The following is a 17,738-nucleotide window of genomic DNA, read 5'->3' as shown; positions in this document are numbered from 1 at the left end:
TACTGGTTTTAATTTTACTGTCCATGCATTTTGTCTGAGCATAAAATCAAAGGAGAGATTGCTAAAATTTACCTCAAATATAGCAAGTACCATAATCTGAATGGTCATAATGAGGTTCATCATATTTTTAAATTAATAAAAATAAATAAAATAAAATAAAAATCGGCCATTTTGATTGCTTTATTTTAAAATCTTATGTTTACAGAACAACTGTAACAAGAAAAAAAACACAACATGAACATTAAAATGACAGGAAATGGAACAACTATTCAGCAGAGTACTACAGACTGATGCTTCGAGAGAACTGTTGCTTGAGCGTCCATCACAAAAATGGATAGCAACTTTGGTTCCTGAATGACAAACTGTCTCACTGATGATAATGGTCTAACACTCTCTGAAACTATTGTGGAAAGTGGGATTAATACATATAATTTAATTAAAACACTGACCTTTTTTGAGCTTTAGTATTTTTTTGTTACAGGTCAAACATATGCAGATTAAGTTTTCTGATTAACAGAACAACAGAAGAAGAACATTTATGGAAACATTTTATAATTTAGCATGTGCATATTAAACTACTGATACACAAAATCAACTTTTTAGTTGAGCAATGTTACATTTCACTGATGTTAATGATGTGTTAATATTCTTGGAAAATGTGATTAATATATTGAAATCTAAAACACTGAACTTTTTTTCAGAAGTTTGAGTATCTTTGGCAGAGTTCAAACTTTACCAAATCTTCTTCAGATCCAACTTTTACATATGAAAAACTGAAGTTGCAGAAATTAATTGGAACATTTTATTAAATATTTTAATATTTAGCATGTTTATTTTAAACGACTGCCCTTATGATTCAATTGGTGGTTGGGAGTACCCAGAACTAAGGTTCCATGACGTTCCAATAAATAAGTAAAACAATGAAGAATTCACTGAAATCTTCCTCATAAATAGTGTCTTTAAATACAACGGTGATGGAGCAAGATTCACGTTAATTTGGAACCGACACTAATTAAATGAAATGAAGATTAAGATGCAGCAGGATACATTACATTTCATTCAAATTCCTACACAACAGAAGTTAGCCACCTGAAGCTCCTGGGTGCCAAAAAAAAAAAAAAAAAATGCAGCCATCATCAAGCTTCAAGTTGCTCATGTCATACTCTGGAGTGATTGCTATGTTGCCAGTAAAATGTCACTGTAGACTTGCAGGTAACATTTGTTTTGTATGTCACCCTGGTGCCTATGGGGAATTTATAATCAGGGTATGAACTGGAGTGGAATGTTTTTAATTTAATTGAGACTTTAAACTCATGCTTTTACCTTTTAAATCATAACCTAAAACAGTATCCTTCAAATGGAGCGGGGCTCTCCTCTGTGCCAGTGGCCTCCCTGTCAACATCGTGGTCCGGCCTCCTGACAGGTTTCGGTAGTGTTATCTGGAGACCTACCCACAGGGCTGTGCGGAGCTTCCTTGTGGTAGCAGCGAGGTCCTTCAGTGCAATGGCCAACAACAGGGTGTCTATGAAACAGAAGCATGTTAGGACAGGCAGCACTAGGGAAGAGGCACATATGCCGACCACAGTGAAACGATTTACCTCTGTCCTCTGTGATATTAGCTCTTTGCCGTCGGTGTTTGGAGATGTTGGCAATCTCCTCCTTACGTCTGGCTTGGGTAATGCTTATAGCCATATGATGCCTGTTCAGGGCAGTGTGGATGTTGATATGGAGGGGCTTGTTCTGTAGAGACTCCATTCTATCCAGGAGGCTTGCCACCTGCAATGCACAAACATAGTCCACCTATTATTCCTCTCTCAATCTGTGTATTTTATGTGTATTACAACAACATTGTAGTAGAAATATTTTCTTTGTGGCGTATCCATGCTTTAACCTATCTATGTGTGTTTTTTTTTGAAAATTCACTTAATATGCTACATCAGGGGTGATTCACCATATAACATGTTAAAATAATGTAAAATCTTTAGTTAAATAAGTTAAATAAATTTACAACATGCATTGAAAAGAAGTAGGTGTCTCTGGATAGAACTAATGGGTGTGCAAAAGAAAGCCACAAATATCAACTTCACAGAATTACTAGGCTGTGATGACCAAATTCGTCTGTAGATGGCATTATGGAAGCAATTAAGTCAAGGGTCTCACCCTTCCTTGTTCTCTCATCTGATTAACAATGAGGTGGTCGACTCTTGTTGGGTTTGGTGGAGTTCTGGGTAGATTAGTGTTGGTCACAGCTGCAGTTCTTCTACCAGGAAATGAATTGTTAAGGACGACCTCTGTCTATAATAGAGAACAAGTGAGAACATGACAACTGAACACTTGCACAACAGTTCAACTTGTACAACAGTAAAAAAACATTTTCGTTCTTGTTGTTTTTGTCAAATTCAGATTAATAGACAACCCTACAGTCCAAAAAAATAAGTCAGACTCGATCTTTACTCTTTTCACATCAACTTACTTTAAATAAAGCAAAATCTAGACAGCCAATACTATTCCATGAACCAGATATTCTCTAACTGGACGCATAATCAGATTTGGAAACATACCGTCTTTCTCTCCTTCTCCAAACACTTAAGCTGCACATAGCACTCATCCAGGTAGAAGTAAAGCTGTATCACAGGTGTTCCGTCATTCGTCACCATTGAAGTTGTCATGGCAGAGGCCATGCCATGATATGTGTTCTCTCCTCTGCAGGTCATCATGTCACTGACAAATGAGTTGAAGGCAGCAGACTCATTGACTGACATCATATCACCCATATCCATGCCAGGAGCACCAGCTCCATGAGGTAGTGTTGATCTCGAGCTGAAGTTAGAGGAGTTGATGGGCATGCTGGAGTGCACTCTGGGGTCATTCACAGGATACATGAGAGGCATATGCCGCTGTGTATTCCCTGCACAGACCACACTGTTTTCTCCATAAAATCTCTGACACTGCATGCTGCCTAAGTGGTCAAAGTATGGACTTTGTGAGAGGGCCTGTCTCTTATCACCCCCTCTCATGTTGGAGTTGGTTAAGGGTCTCGTAGAAAAGCCTTCTCCCGGAAAGCCAGGCATCTGCATCCCCATCTTTTCCTTCTGCATATGTGACCTCATCGTGTTCTGTATCTGGTCCTGCTGGATGTGATACTTTGAATACTGGTTCATGCTCATGTTACTGGGGAAGGAAGTGTTCTGTCTGTGCATGGTCATCTTGTTTTGGTACTGGTTTGGAAGGCTAAAAGGTCCAGGGAATGTTTTTTGTTGCTGGAAGTACTCTGTGTTTTGAGAACTGAAACCACGTAGATCTTGAAAAGCATCATGCTTATATGTTTGGTTCCTCACCCCTGCATTTCTGCCCATTTGCACTGTCCCAAATTCTTCCACCAGCTGGTTGGGAGTCTGCATTGCAGGAGCACTTTGTGGTGACACTGCAGGACCAGTGATTTTCCATTGTTCAACCATGTTGTCTTCTTGGTGCATGCCCACTGTGTGCCTGTGCAAGTTTGGCAAGGTTCCATGACATAAGCTACCATGCTCCCCCGCCATGAACGACTGAAAACTATTGACCAGTTGGGTAATGTCTTGAGGCACATACTGCTCATTCCTGATCGGCTTCGCGTTGCTCTGGACGTAGTGGTCATCACAATAAGGATGAAAGACAGGGCTGTTCACTTCGCTTTGAGATCTGAAGACATCACTAATGTCAGGGAAATTATTCAAAGGCTGACTGTTCTCTCCGCCTTTATCAGCTGACACGTGGTCATATTTGCTTTGTTGTATATGTGGCAAGTAGGTGTTTCCTATCTTAGGTATTGGTAAACCTGGTGGCAGTTTCTGTGGACGGAGGTGAGAGCTGTCTCTGTCTCCATTAGGCAAATTAAAAAGCCATTGTTGACTGGAAGCAGGGCCATTAGGTTGTTGACAAAAGCCTTGAACATCTTCATCCACTGATGGTCCCTGTGCTTTACTAAAAGCTTCATGGGATACATAGTTTGGAGAAAAGGCAGGGTTATTTTGCATTTTATCCTCTGATTGAAAATACTGCAGCAGTTCTTCTCTCAATGTCTTTGGAGACCAGACAGGATTACATGAGGGTAGGCCCCTGAAAGAAAAAAATAAGGACTTCCTTTAAAGTCAGGGAATATGCAACTACATTTCACATATCAAAAAGATAATTCCAATTCTTTACATTTTGTTGTTCAACTTTGTGGCCTTAAATCATATAATACATCCGGTAATCTAACAACCTTGCATTATTAAATCACTAAAACTTGACATACCCTTCACTGTAGTAGCTGTCCTGTGAATCTGCTTCATCCAAGATATTTGACACTAGGCCCTGCAGATCGGTCTCCCCATCACAATCCGCTTTATCAGTGGGTTTCCTTCAAGGAAAAAAAACACATCCCCTAATTTGCACCCTTCTCTTTAAAAACACTGAATTAACAGTGTGACTAACGATGAATAACTACACACTTATCCTTAACACAGCTAAAACTGAATACCTGCTTTTACTGCTGCTCTGGGCACAGTTGACAAGGCCATAGGGATCATCATGAGCATTGTGAGACCAGGGCATGTTGGATGCTGTGTCCTGTTCCTGCAGTGACACATTTGGGGTGGAAAAGGGAAATACCCTGTTCCCACCAGCTACATTTACACTGGCCTGAAAGAGAGAGAAGGGAGTGCTAGTTATTATATTACTCAAAGAAAAAAAAAGGTGACTTCGATTTTTCTTCCTAAAAAAAAAAACAACATCAGGTTGATGTAAATTACAACATTTAACCTCACTGCTAAAAGGAATATAAAAAAGTTTTTTTTTTTTTTAAAACGTAAACTATCTGTTCATTAACTGATAATAATGAAACAGCAAGTACGTTAAACATTAATAAAAAACGTTCTAATCCAGTTAAATTTCACTGGTAATGTAATATTTGAGGGGAACAGGGGTTTGCATTGTGAAAATGTAACTTTCACTATGTTCTGGCATTTCACAGGTCATATGATTAATGAAAGAAAATAATCAGCAGATCAATTAAAAATAAAGACAATCGTTTTCTCAGCTTCAGAGTTAATAGAAAAGCCACAAGAACGTTTCTGCTACAAATTCATATAAAGTTATATCACACAAAAAAGTTAAAGTAGGGCTTGTTCCATCCTGAATTATAACTTAATTGGTTATGGGTGCCATGAGCAGTTATGATGCATGTTTCAATAGTTTTCCACCATGAATTGCCCTATCATAACCTTTAACACAGGTCTACAGGTGCTGGTAATATGCCATGTCATGTAGAATTAGCTTACCTGACGCTGATATGTGGGAAAGCGTGAATTTGCCAATGTGTTCTGATGCCCGTCAAATGCCATTCTGAACTCCCTTGAACTTGGCCTCATTCATTTACTCCATCTGGCAAAGTACACGATACTCAATGTTAGCACCTGATATACACTTGAATGACAGCGATTTGGGATCGCTTAAGAGTCAACGGTGCGAGGCTAACTGTTCATTCAGTCTTTGCAAATCGGCTAGCTAATTTAGCAGGTTAGCTAGCAAACTGACGATGCGCCTCGGTCAACTTGGACTAACATTAAACTTTCGCCCATGTTAAAACTCCTCTTTGCCAGTCAAACGTGGCTAATTTTGACTTAACGAACCAAGTTATTTGTGTACAAAAAAACATGTCTTACATACCTCAATCGGTTATGTGCCAGGAGTTCAACAGTTTTCTTCGCCTTCGGTACATTCACCCCAACTGCTCTCGTGCCCCCTTCATCTCGACCCCACTTAAGTTAGATATTGCCCTCGCGACCTGTGCGCACATTGGCTGACCCATGAGAACATTTTAGTTTTGGCCCAATTAGCATCAAGCAGGAGATTCAAGGGCATAGCAACATCTGCTGTCACACCCCCTCCACATAATAGCATTATGCTACAGGTGCCACCTGGTGTGTATGCAAATAGTAACAACTAAAATATGTGTTATCATGATGATCATGATGATGGTGATGATATATTTTATATAGTTTTGTATTTTATTTTGTATTTTGTATCGTTTTTTTCAGCTTTTATTATGTTTAGGTTTTTCCGAGCAAAACTATTTGTTTACTCACGTACATGCTTTTCCTGATTGACTAATTGATCACACTGTGATGTGGAAAATGAACATAACATGGACGTTCAGTGCACTGAGTCTTTCTCCTCCTCTTCAAAGTCTGGCTGGGCCACTCAATCCAGCTGTGGGGTCAAGTGTGACCACGTTATCAAATATACGACCAGTGCACCAGCGACTTTGCCTTCAAAATAAAAGCATGCACACTGCCAAAGCGCATTGTCTTGCTATCGCTGTCCACTTCTAACGAAAATGATGCTGTTTTATTTTCAGTTTCGGTATGTATTGCATAATAATCTCACAACATGAATTACATAGATTAATTGGCATTATCATTTGTTTATTATGATTATCATCATTATTATCAATATTAATATTATTAAAATATTCAAGTTTAAGTGTGTCCAAGTTTTAGTTTCTAATGCAATTATACCAATTAATTATTAAGAGCTCAGGCTCTTAAAAATAAACATCCTAAATAGTGGCCGTTTATTATATTAATATTATAATTTTATAGACAATTGCAGTAATTGTGCCACTCTGGAACATGACAAAACTATTACATGTTCATAAAATTAAATTCCATTTAAGTAAAAAAAAAAAACTTTACTTTGAGGACAATTAAATCCACGTGTAGTAGGCACAAATACGTCAGCAAGTTAGTTACACAGATACAAAACAAGTTGGATAGAATAAAAGACTAAATAATCTAAATGTTCAGGTTTGTCAATTAAGATGTTATTTGAAAATAAATATAATGTTTTCACAGCTTCAGAGATAATGATAAAAAACGAATCCTCAACTACGTCTCTGCTACAATATCATATAAATATAAAGTTACATCAAACAAAAAGGGATCAAGAAGAGCTTGTTCTGTCTTGACAAAAATAAACAGGCCTTAATACTAGTCGTTTAATATATTCATAATATTATGATTATCTAGCCTATTAGAATATTTGTGCTATTCTGGTATCTTGACGAAAACAGTTACACGTTCAATTTTGAAAGCTATACACCGGAAGTTACATGTGCTATTGTGGTCGCCTTGACAATGAGGGGCTCGGAGTTGTCGAAAAGAAAAAAAAGTCAGCCAGCAGTTTTCACAGCGGAGACCAGGCACCAGGAGAACAGCTTTCCTGTCGCGACTGCCAGAATTTTTACTTTAGAAAAGTTACTCCCACTCGAGAAACTACTCGCAGAACTGATGATACAAACCAAAGACATCTACAGCAAGTTTATCGGGCTAAAGTTGTTGTCTTAAACTGTGGGGAAATGGGTTTTTGCCAGACGTGGTGTGTTGCGCTCCTGCTGCCTCTGCTGATAGCAGCTCAGTACCAAGGGGACAACGGGATAGTCGTCCCGGAACATGGATTCTGTCAGCCGATTTCGATTCCCCTGTGCACGGACATAGCCTACAACCAGACCATCATGCCAAACTTGGTGGGCCACTACAACCAGGAGGACGCAGGGCTCGAGGTGCACCAGTTCTACCCGCTCGTGAAGGTACAGTGTTCGCCGGAGCTGAAATTCTTCCTGTGCTCCATGTACGCGCCCGTCTGCACGGTTCTGGAGAAGGCCATTCCTCCGTGCAGGTCCATCTGCGAGCGAGCCAAGCAGGGCTGCGAGGCTCTCATGAACAAGTTCGGCTTCCAGTGGCCGGAGCGACTGCGCTGCGAGAACTTCCCCGTGCTGGGGGACGAGCAGCAGATCTGTGTGGGCCAGAACGACTCCTCCGCCGCCACCGTCCCACCCATCATTCACGTCCCGGGGACCCAAGATCCCCCCGTGGTCCCCGCGCACGACAGGCCCTTCCGGTGTCCGCCTGTTCTCAAAGTGCCCCCCTATCTGAATTATAAGTTTTTGGAGGAGAGTGATTGTGCTGCTCCCTGTGAGCCCACCAGGAGCGGTGGGAACATGTTCTTCACTGACAAAGAGATCCACTTCTCCCGCATATGGATTCTGGTGTGGTCTGTGCTTTGCTGCGCATCTACATTATTCACTGTAACCACCTATTTAGTGGACATGCAGCGCTTTAGGTACCCTGAGCGGCCTATCATCTTCCTGTCTGGCTGCTACACCATGGTCTCCATAGCCTACATAGCTGGCTACTTCCTGGGGGACAAGGTGGTGTGCAACGAGAGCTTCGCCCCTGATGGCTATAAAACCATCGTCCAAGGTACCAAAAAGGAAGGCTGCACCATCCTCTTCATGATGCTCTACTTCTTCAGCATGGCCAGCTCCATCTGGTGGGTCATCCTGTCACTCACCTGGTTCCTGGCCGCGGGCATGAAGTGGGGCCACGAGGCCATTGAGGCCAACTCCCAGTATTTTCATCTAGCAGCCTGGGCAGTGCCGGCCATCAAGACCATCAGCATCCTGGCCATCGGGCAGATCGAGGGTGACGTGCTGAGCGGCGTCTGCTTCGTCAGCCTCAGCAACCTGGACCCCCTCCGTGGCTTTGTGTTGGCCCCTCTCTTCATCTATCTCTTCATCGGCACCTCTTTCCTGCTGGCTGGTTTTGTGTCGCTGTTCCGGATCCGCACCATCATGAAGCATGACGGCACCAAGACAGAGAAGCTGGAGCGGCTCATGGTGCGGATCGGCGTGTTCAGCGTGCTCTACACTGTGCCTGCCACCATTGTGATCGCCTGCTTCTTCTACGAGCAGGCCTTCCGTTCCCACTGGGAGCGCAGCTGGGTGAGCCATAACTGCAGGGGCCTGGCCATCCCCTGCCCTTTGCAGACCGGGCCCCGCATGACCCCGGACTTCACCGTCTACATGATCAAGTATCTGATGACACTGATAGTGGGTATCACCTCTGGTTTCTGGATCTGGTCTGGAAAGACTCTACACTCCTGGCACAAGTTCTACACAAGGCTGACGAACGGCAAACACGGAGAGACCACTGTGTAGAGTGATGTTGCGGGGACTGATTGTGTATTAATACCTGTTTTCTCTTGCGATAGGTAAGTAGCACAGTGAGTCGCGATAGGTTTTCCCCACAGCATTCTTACTCGCCTCAGCTTTATAGCCACACAATGCATGCCAGACTGAGGGTCAGGGTTTGACAAAAGGGCAAGCTGTATAAACAAGGACTGAACCTGACTGTCTGAACAAATAACAAGCATGGCTATGGACGCCATGTGCTGAAATGCTGTCCTCCCCCCTCTCCGGCTCTTTTCTTAGAGCCACGATAAACTCAAAGGAGTGATGATCCCCTGCAGCCGAGAGCATAGAGAGGGGTGGGGGGGACCCGAGCAGCAGGAGAGCGGCAGTATATTATCTCTGTAAGCATTTCATAAGTGAAATTGTAAATAGTATTTGTACAAACATGAAATTTTTATATTTGTATTTAAAGAAAAGTAAATACTTCTCATTCTCTGCCAGTGTACCTGCTTTACCTTCGCACTGTAAAAAAAAAAAAAAAGCCACCTCCTGTAGATCTTGTCATGTTCATTATTTGTTAATTGCTGATTATAAATTCCATGTTTTTTTATGGATTTAAAGAATGTCTTCATTTCAGACTGTTGGGTGATATCCAAGAAGATCTTTCAGTCTAGCTCGCTGCACTTTGACTCCTCTTTAACTAAAAACATGTGGCTGAGACTGAGCTCAGACTCAGATATCATCAAGTGCCTGATTTGTTCAAGAGGAAAGTGATTATCGAGTAGCTTTCTTCCTTTTCTTTTTCCTTCCTTATGTTCAGTATTCTTTCATGATTAAATAATGTTTTGATAACAAGTTATTTTCTTTGATAAAAGAACAGCCATGTTGGCTTTTTTTTTTCCGAAGGGGGTTGAGGGCTGTGTCACACCTGAACATCTGTTGCCTCAGACTGGCAGGCAACAGTAAAAGATTATTGGAATGCTTAATGGAAATTAGCTTCTCACACAAGTATGTAGCCATCTGGTAAATACCGCAGTGAGTTTGAACCAAAACTGTCAATTAAACTCGCTTCTACTGTGAAATGCTTATCACCCAAATTTGTCAATATATTCTGAAACATTTCACATCTGCGTGTCTCGTGCCTGAGAAACTGCTGCCAACCTGTAAGAATATGCGACAGGGGGCCTTTCCTCACACATGTACACCAACATCGCCTTCAAGTGCTAAACAAAACAAGGAACCCTTTTTTTTTTTCTTTTTTTTTCTTCTTTCGCCTGTTGTTACAGAGGGCTGGGTTAAATCAACAGGAATCATCTGGCAAGAAAAGTTGTGCTGTTGCATAGGTGTGAAACTGTTCCTGCCTGCCTGTTGGGTGAAGGGAAAACAAGGGTGTTCAGCTCCGCTCTAGTGTTACCTCTCTGGAGCCACCGCGCTCGGTGCCAAGTTGGAATCCCCCAAGCCATGAACGGCTGAAACTGAACCTTCTCTGCAGTGAGTGATGTCATGAAGTAGATGGGTGTGTTGGAGAAAGCTGATCCTCTTGCCTCAGAGCAGAGGCTCTGGGCTAACAGCAGGCTGTTTGAGAGTCGCACGCACATACAGAACAATGGTGTGTGTGTGTGTTTGTGCTTTTGTTTCTGTCGCTGCAGAGATGAGGGCTGCAAGATATATAAAGTTTATAAGGGCGCAGCACACAGACACAAAATAGACCACAGACCCCCATTTGATAAGATTTGGTGCTTAGAAATGTGCTCTTTTGTTACAGATAGTGTTTGAACCACAAAGAAAGTAATAAATGCTGTTTTCGTCAGGGCTGGAGGAAATACTCTGATCTTGTACTCCCTGTAAGTAAAAATTGGCTATACTGGCACAAGTCATGCTCATAAATGTTTTTCTTAAGTGAAAGTATGAGCATTAAAATACACTGAACATGCCAAAGGTACGATGTAGTCTTCTATTCTACTAGAAAACTACATTGTACCTCAAATGTGTACTTTACTACATTACATACATACATAAAAAGTATACAAATGTGTACTGCATGATTCTGTAAGTACAGAATCATGCAGTACACATTAGTGCACTTTTTATACAGTTAGGTTAATAAATACAAAGTGTGGGAGAGTGGATATCAGCTTCAGTGATGAGAGAGGGACTTGTTTATTGCACATCTTGGGCTCGTGAGAAGTGACAGGTCATATTATCAAGTTTGTGTTCGAGGTAAATGTTGTAAATCATTTTTTGTTTGATCTCATTTTTTTCACATCCCGAAATGCTTTCTATCATAAATAGCCATGAATTTAGTTTGTTTCAACCCTTTAAGTCAAAAATATGTTTTTTTCTGTCAACCTCTTCACAAGAAAAGGTTTCAAAATTGGACGCCTAAAAATCACATATGAGCGGTTTGCGGCTTGTTTGCTTCTCTCCAGCTACTTGTCCTGCTGAATGATTATTGTGATTTTTGTTATTCCAAATGTTGATGCATTAATGAGTTCATGACTCTGGTTCAGGTGCGTTAACTTTACGTAGTTTGTCTGCTCGCCAGTTTGTGAATTACTCCCCAATACATTTTCAATTTGATCTGCAATAGTAAATCATCACGCTAATATAATATATATGATAATATAACATTTTATATTATATATTGTGTTATTAAACTAACCCTACAAAGTAATTAGTGAGTGAAGTTGTCACATAAATGTAGTGGAGTTAAAAGTGCAATATTTGCATCTGAGCTGTGGTGGAGTTGAAGTATAAGCTAGCAACACATTGAAATACTCAAGGAAAGTGAAAGAACCTAAAGGTGCAGTTTTGTAAGAAAAGCAGCCGTCCTGCAATCCCAAAGCATTGGTTTGTGACGAGTTGGGATTGAGACACAAAATAGAACTTTTTAATTACAGCACTTGAGTAAATGAACTGAAGTACTTTCCACACTGCTGGTTATTGTGTTACAGATGGATAGAATTATAGTGAAATAAATCTTCCCCGTTTTGACTGGACCCCGCTCTGCGAACTGCTGGGTCACAGCGGCGTTATTACCGACGGAGTGTATTGCCGAGCCTTTACTGTAAATGGACCCGTCTTTACGTCTCATGATCTGTTGGACAAGTTGGTGTTTGTCTTTCTTGTGGCCTTATCTGGGGCTGAATAAAGAAAGGGTTGTAATAACAGACAGGTAAGAGTGATGAAAGGTAGAAACAGACACTCTGTGGGGGGAAAAAAAAAACCATAAATCTCCCATCTCACACCCCGTCTGCCTCCACCCTGCTTCCCTCTCTCTGCTCAGATGAATGGGGGGAATGCGAGTGAGTCAGTGGAGCGGTGCTGGGCCTTTGCCTAGTGACAGACAGTCTCCTGTGTGCTGCTCACTTCAAAGCGCCGCTGAAACCTGACTAGCTCCTTGTAAACAGTGCCGCCTGGCCCGAAGGCCCACTTCCTGCGCTTAACTCAACTTAATGGCTGGCTTGTTTGGCTTTGCGCTGAAGCAGAGAAACGAATGAAGAGTGAGAGAATGAAGACAAGCGGCATGGGGCGGGGTGCTGGTGGTAAAGAGAGTGAGATTGTTTTAGGGTTTATGGGAGGAGGGGGTTTTTTTTGGAGAGCGCGATGGAAAAATTCTGTATTATTTGGTTGCTTTTGTCTTCCTCCAGGGAAAAAAACAACAAAGACCGGGGAGAAATGAGGAGAGACGTGGCTGTGATTTTGCGAATATTTGAACTAAATCTTTGGATCGCAGGCAAAAAGCTGAACGGAATCAGATGTCTGTGCATTTAACTTATGCCAGGAAAAAAAAAAAAAAAAACCTCTTCACACAGTAATTTTCTCAGTAAATCTTGATGAGTATGTTGCACGACTCATCTGGGGGAGTTTTACATGGACCAGGTGGACTTGACCTCCTCTATACGTGCAGAGGGCCATTTGAAAATGTAAAAAAACCTCAGGTTTTATTCCAAAACACTGTGACAATCCTGCTGGATCCAGCTTCGTGTTAACTGTACAGGAGGTGGTTCCTATCAGAGGAGATTATGTGCTCTTTAAAGTTGGTGCCCAGTTTTTCAGTGGCAGCCGTCTCTCATGTTGTTGATCTCAGATCTTAAATCTTGCATGCAGCCATTTCCTGCTTGCTCGAAGGCAAGAAGGGACAAGCCAGGGATCGGGGGTAAGACAGGAAGAATGCTCCTGGAGTTGATATTATGGTGTCGCTCTTATTGGATGGAGGCCTTGGCATGTCAGAAAAAAGGATCGTGCTGTTTGTCACAAGCGCTGGCTTTCCCTCTGGTACTGTGAAGAAATTGTCCGTGTTTGTTCCAAAAAACTCCAGTTACTTTTTAATATTTTTTTTGCTGAATAATAACAATATCGGGCCTGTAAAGGGGCTTAAAAGCACACAAAAGAAATCAGGGTTGAGGAAAAGGAAAAAAAAATGGAGGCAAAAAGGGGGAAAAACTATCCAGACATGTAGTAAGACTGTTTCTAATCAAATCTTGGCTCACGCTCAAGAAGAACTCATGCTCCGAAGGCTAACACTAGATTAGTCGCAGTCATACATTATCCTAACCATAGGAGAGCAGCTGAGAGTTTCCAGAGCGCATACAGAACTATATCTATCTGTCTTTGCTCTCCCCTCAAAACTCTGCAGGAAGTGCAATATGTTCTTTCTCCCTCTATCGCCGCTTTCAGAGGCGACCACTGTGAGTGGGATGGAGCGTAACAAGTTGGCAGGAGCCTGGAGGTTTTGAAATGTGCATTTCAGTTTTCTGACTTTGATTCAGGGCCTCCCGCCATAAATACTGGTTCTGACAGTCGCCGTGAGGAGGTGTCCTGCTTCTCTCCATTTGTCTTGTGTCCACCAAAATCGTTTCCTCAACTTGACGTTGCTGCACTTCTGAGACGTATTTTTCACTTAAATAAGGGAAATGATGAATGCAGGAAAACTTTCAACTATTTGATTAAAAGTACCGATCCTCAGCAACAATGGTTGTTTTTGCTGGTAAAGAAAAACGTCCTTTTGCAAAAACTAGTTTCTCCATAAAATACGCCGTGAGGATTTTGTAGGGGTTTAATGTAACTGCTATAATCTGTCCTTGTGGTCTCTTTCAGGTTTGCATCATGCCTTACAAGATATCCAGCTGTTCTTAAATCACTAGACACAGCAACTGCTTAAGTTAACGGATCAAAATGTGTGCTATCTGTGCAGCAGAGGCAAACATAGCAGAAACAACAAAGTCTCCTAACTTGTTGGGGGCTCATTTTCATGCCTTGTACACACCCTTTGTCTGGGATTCTATAAGTGCACAGACGTCTCAGGGGTGGCTCTGACAAGAAAACGAACACACCGGACTCATTGAGAGTGACTTTAGCAATGTTGGGGGAGTTTGTTTTGCCTCTGTCCTCCGGGGTGAGGGTGTTCTGCGTGTTATCAGGGTAGAAAATGAGGGAGTGCCTCGGATCCTCTCCAGCTGCTGAGCAGAGAGGTGCTGACAGCTGCGTGACATATATTTTGGGAGCCTGCAGCACGCATTGGGATAATAATGGGCTTGATTGGGAGGAGTGTGTGTGGATGGGAGGGAATGGTTAATGTGCATCCAGACACCACAGTGTGTATACAACCATGCCACTCTCATAAACCTCCGGGGGTGATGGCAGGTGATAGTTTAAGCTACTGTGTTGTGTCATTGTTTTCTTTTTTCCTCCTCATTTTATTAAGTTTTATTAAGACTACAGACAGGTGTTTAAAACATGATTATCAGGGTATTTTATCATCCAAACTCCCTGCACAAGAGCTTGGTTAAACAATGTCTGTCGTTCAGACACATGAAGCTACCAAGATGGATCACCTCGCAGAGAATACACTGATAGCCCAAAGCATTCTGTTTGATGTGTCATGTTTCATCATGTCTTGTAATGAATCCAGAGTGTCTTGTCCACAGCTGAGTCTGTGCTTCAGCAATGATTTAAACCGATTCTGTCATATTTTGACTTATATGCACGGATAAAGGCACCTTTTGAAACAGTTGGACCCGCAGCCTGACCAGTCTTCTCACCTCCTTTACAGTGTTGTTGTGAAATACTGAGTTGTTAAATGCTATTCTGGCTTGTGAACAAAGCCTTTTCTGATCCAGGCAGCCAGTGGGTGGATGTTAGAGATAATAAAAATGATATATAATTTCTTGACACAACAATAAGCTGAAAAGGATGTTTGTTCTGATGAAGCAGTTAGTCTGGAAAGCCAAACAATTCGACAGCTGTGGGAGTAATCACAGAGCTTTTAATTGATGAGTCAATCAGCCCCCTGTAGATTTGTTACAAGGCAGTAAAATCAGTCTTATTGGCCCATTAATTCAATATCACAGCACTCTGAGCACCTGCATCTGCAGGTAAACAAAGTGTGTTGAAAAAGAACGAAGAGGCTTTAATCCAGTCTGTGGCTATAGATACTCTCCCGTGGGCCCCAGAAGGGCCTCAGGCTTCGAGGATGACTTATTGAGTCGGCTCCTCTCTGGCGAGCACCGGCCCCCCTGTTTTAATGGAGGCGCTCTTAACGGCTCTTTCTGAGGAATTTACAGCCCTGGCCCCGTCCCACTCCAGTCCAGGAGAGGGAAGGCAGGGAGGGAAGCACACTGCGGCCTTGTCCCAACAGAGAGAGCAGTGGAAATGTACAGCTTCAGGCAAGGTGGCAGCAGAGCTCCTGTGCGAGTGTGTGTGCCCATCTGTCCCTCTATATCTGCGTGTGTGTGTGTCCGTGTGTTTGCTTGGCTGTATGTGCTTCTGAGCCGGTGTTCATGTGTGCAAATCTAAGTGAAGGAGTGAGTGGTTATAGGAGGGCTCCAGCTCTGTAGGTTTTTCTCTGTAATTTCACTCTCTGCGCAGCGTAATCGCTTCCATGTGGGCCCTCACCAACAACAGAGCGGTGGAGGGCCTCATTGCAAAGGTGGGAGTTGAACACAGAGACACACACTGGCTCACGAACACTCGCTCTCATATGGAGAAAGACCGCCAAGCATGTTCACTAATGTAACTGAAGTCAAGAATATTACCTTTTATTTTTAAAGATTTGCTGGTAATTCATAAAATACATCTGCCTGATGTTATATATCAATATTTTGAAGGAGATGAGCTTAAAAACAGAAAAATACTGTTTGTAACTGTTTTGCCATTTACTTAACAAACAACATATGTGTCATGTAGCACACTTGCAAAATAAAAATTAAAAAAAAACAAGACAAACTCCTGTGATTCCCATCTCTCAATTTGGGAAATTGCAGGAAGTCCAGCACGCCTATTTTATGCTCATTTGTAATTTCCCTCACAAGTTTTGTGGCTTGTCTTGCATCCTGTGTATTTGTGTGGCGGCCTCCTGCCACACATGTTGAACTGACGCCCTGCATTGCCCCGGAGAGGAGCGCGGGGCCAGACAGTCACGGTCAATGTGTGAAACCAGCAGAGCGAAAAACAACAAGGACCTTTTGCTCAACAGGGTCAGCATTTAAAGACAGAGACACCTCTACAGGGATCATGTGCCGCGTCGGCCAGAGGGAACTGGAGGAACAGGAAAGGCTGACGGGAGAGATGGTGTTTTTAACTAATGTGCACACATTAGAAAAAAGTATAGACAACTGTAGTCTAATGAGATCTGAACTGAGGCTGAATTCTAACATTCCAAACATTTCATGCAAAGATCTAAATCTGGAGTTCATGTCGTTATCTCTGCAGTTATGGTGAACAACACCCCCTGCTGTTTAAGCTGCTATACTGCTACAATACACACTTGAGATGAAATGCTCCCCCAACAATAAACCATGCAGTTATCTGGTCCTCATGTATAAACACTGGATGAGTTTGAATTTCGACTCATTTCCCAAAAGAAGGAGCTTTTGCAGAAACTCGTCCACTTCTGTGGGAACGGTGAGTGGTAGCACGGTCGGCGAGCCACGCAGCAGCCTTGGCCTCTCAGAGCTGCAGCCAGAGGCAATTTATGACTGTTTGTCCTGCCAGCCTGGGAGCTGCTGTGGGAGAAGTCAAGGGGTCACTGGTCAGCTCAAGTGTTACATTTTTCACGGCACCTTGAAAGCCTCGTAATATTCTCGCTGGAAGGTTGCACGTGTATGAGTTTTATCAAGAAAGCAAGAGGAGGTGAGAAAATGCAATTGGTGCAGTGATAAAAGAAGTGCATAGGGGATGAATACAAGTGCATGCCATTAGTACAAGAACACAAGAGTATTAGCTCAAAATATGCTTAAAGTCCCCAGAGTAATTTGGCTAATTTCTATCATAACATCAGATTATACATAAACAGCACAGCTGACATACTCCTGGGTAACTTGTGCATGTTCAGTAAAGTCTTATCTTGATCTCAAATACTGAACACCATAATTTATTTGTTCATCTTATATTATAAAACATTTGAGTATGGGACTATTTCATATCTCACCTTTAATGAAGTGCAACAAGCTATTTATATAAACTATACTGACAAGATAAACATGCATCTTTTCAGCTGCTGGTCAGGGGACAAATGCAAGACCAGCAATGTAATGCAAGTTTACTAAAATTATAGACTTACTCTATTGCTGAAATATTTCCATTCAATGCCATCTTTTACTTCTACTCTCACTCTTCTTACATGTCAGAGGAAAACATTATTTTATGATTTACTCCACCTCAATTGTTTAATCACATTATTTAATTTTCAGCCGGGAAAAGTATCACACACATGAAATCCTCAAGGGTGAGTCAAAGCTGTCCA

At 42.1% G+C, this 17,738-nt stretch overlaps 2 protein-coding genes across 2 annotated transcripts; one reads left to right on the top strand and one right to left on the bottom strand.

Annotated features, from left to right (window-relative positions):
* Positions 1-166: 166 nt before the first annotated feature.
* moto (minamoto) lies at positions 167-5,823 on the bottom strand. Its single transcript, XM_037088727.1, has 8 exons — positions 5,689-5,823; positions 5,301-5,403; positions 4,502-4,662; positions 4,277-4,381; positions 2,562-4,098; positions 2,161-2,295; positions 1,599-1,776; positions 167-1,522 (listed from the first exon to the last, which is right to left on the bottom strand). Exons 2-8 carry the CDS (start codon positions 5,388-5,390, stop codon positions 1,332-1,334), a joined length of 2,397 nt encoding a protein of 798 aa, XP_036944622.1. The 5' UTR covers positions 5,391-5,403; positions 5,689-5,823; the 3' UTR covers positions 167-1,331.
* A 1,292-nt stretch (positions 5,824-7,115) lies between these two features.
* fzd2 (frizzled class receptor 2) lies at positions 7,116-10,113 on the top strand. The gene has a single exon (XM_037090172.1). The coding sequence runs from the start codon at positions 7,133-7,135 to the stop codon at positions 9,017-9,019; it is 1,887 nt and encodes a 628-aa protein (XP_036946067.1). The 5' UTR covers positions 7,116-7,132; the 3' UTR covers positions 9,020-10,113.
* The last annotated feature ends 7,625 nt before the right edge of the window (positions 10,114-17,738 follow it).

This window comes from Acanthopagrus latus, chromosome 23 (genome assembly GCF_904848185.1).
Source record: "Acanthopagrus latus isolate v.2019 chromosome 23, fAcaLat1.1, whole genome shotgun sequence".
In the NCBI taxonomy this organism is placed as follows: Eukaryota; Metazoa; Chordata; class Actinopteri; order Spariformes; family Sparidae; genus Acanthopagrus; species Acanthopagrus latus.
Note: the sequence above shows the minus strand (reverse complement) of the source record. Positions and strands in the feature narration are given on the sequence as shown.

Coding starts and splice junctions, on each gene's coding strand:
- moto (XM_037088727.1), bottom strand. CDS start 5,390: ATGAGGCCAAGTTCAAGGGAGTTCAGAATGGCATTTGACGGGCATCAG. Junction 4,099..4,276: donor GACAGCTACTACAGTGAAGG/GTATGTCAAGTT, acceptor TTTTTCTTTCAG/GGGCCTACCCTCATGTAATC. Junction 1,523..1,598: donor TAATATCACAGAGGACAGAG/GTAAATCGTTTC, acceptor TCTGTTTCATAG/ACACCCTGTTGTTGGCCATT.
- fzd2 (XM_037090172.1), top strand. CDS start 7,133: ATGTGCTATTGTGGTCGCCTTGACAATGAGGGGCTCGGAGTTGTCGAA.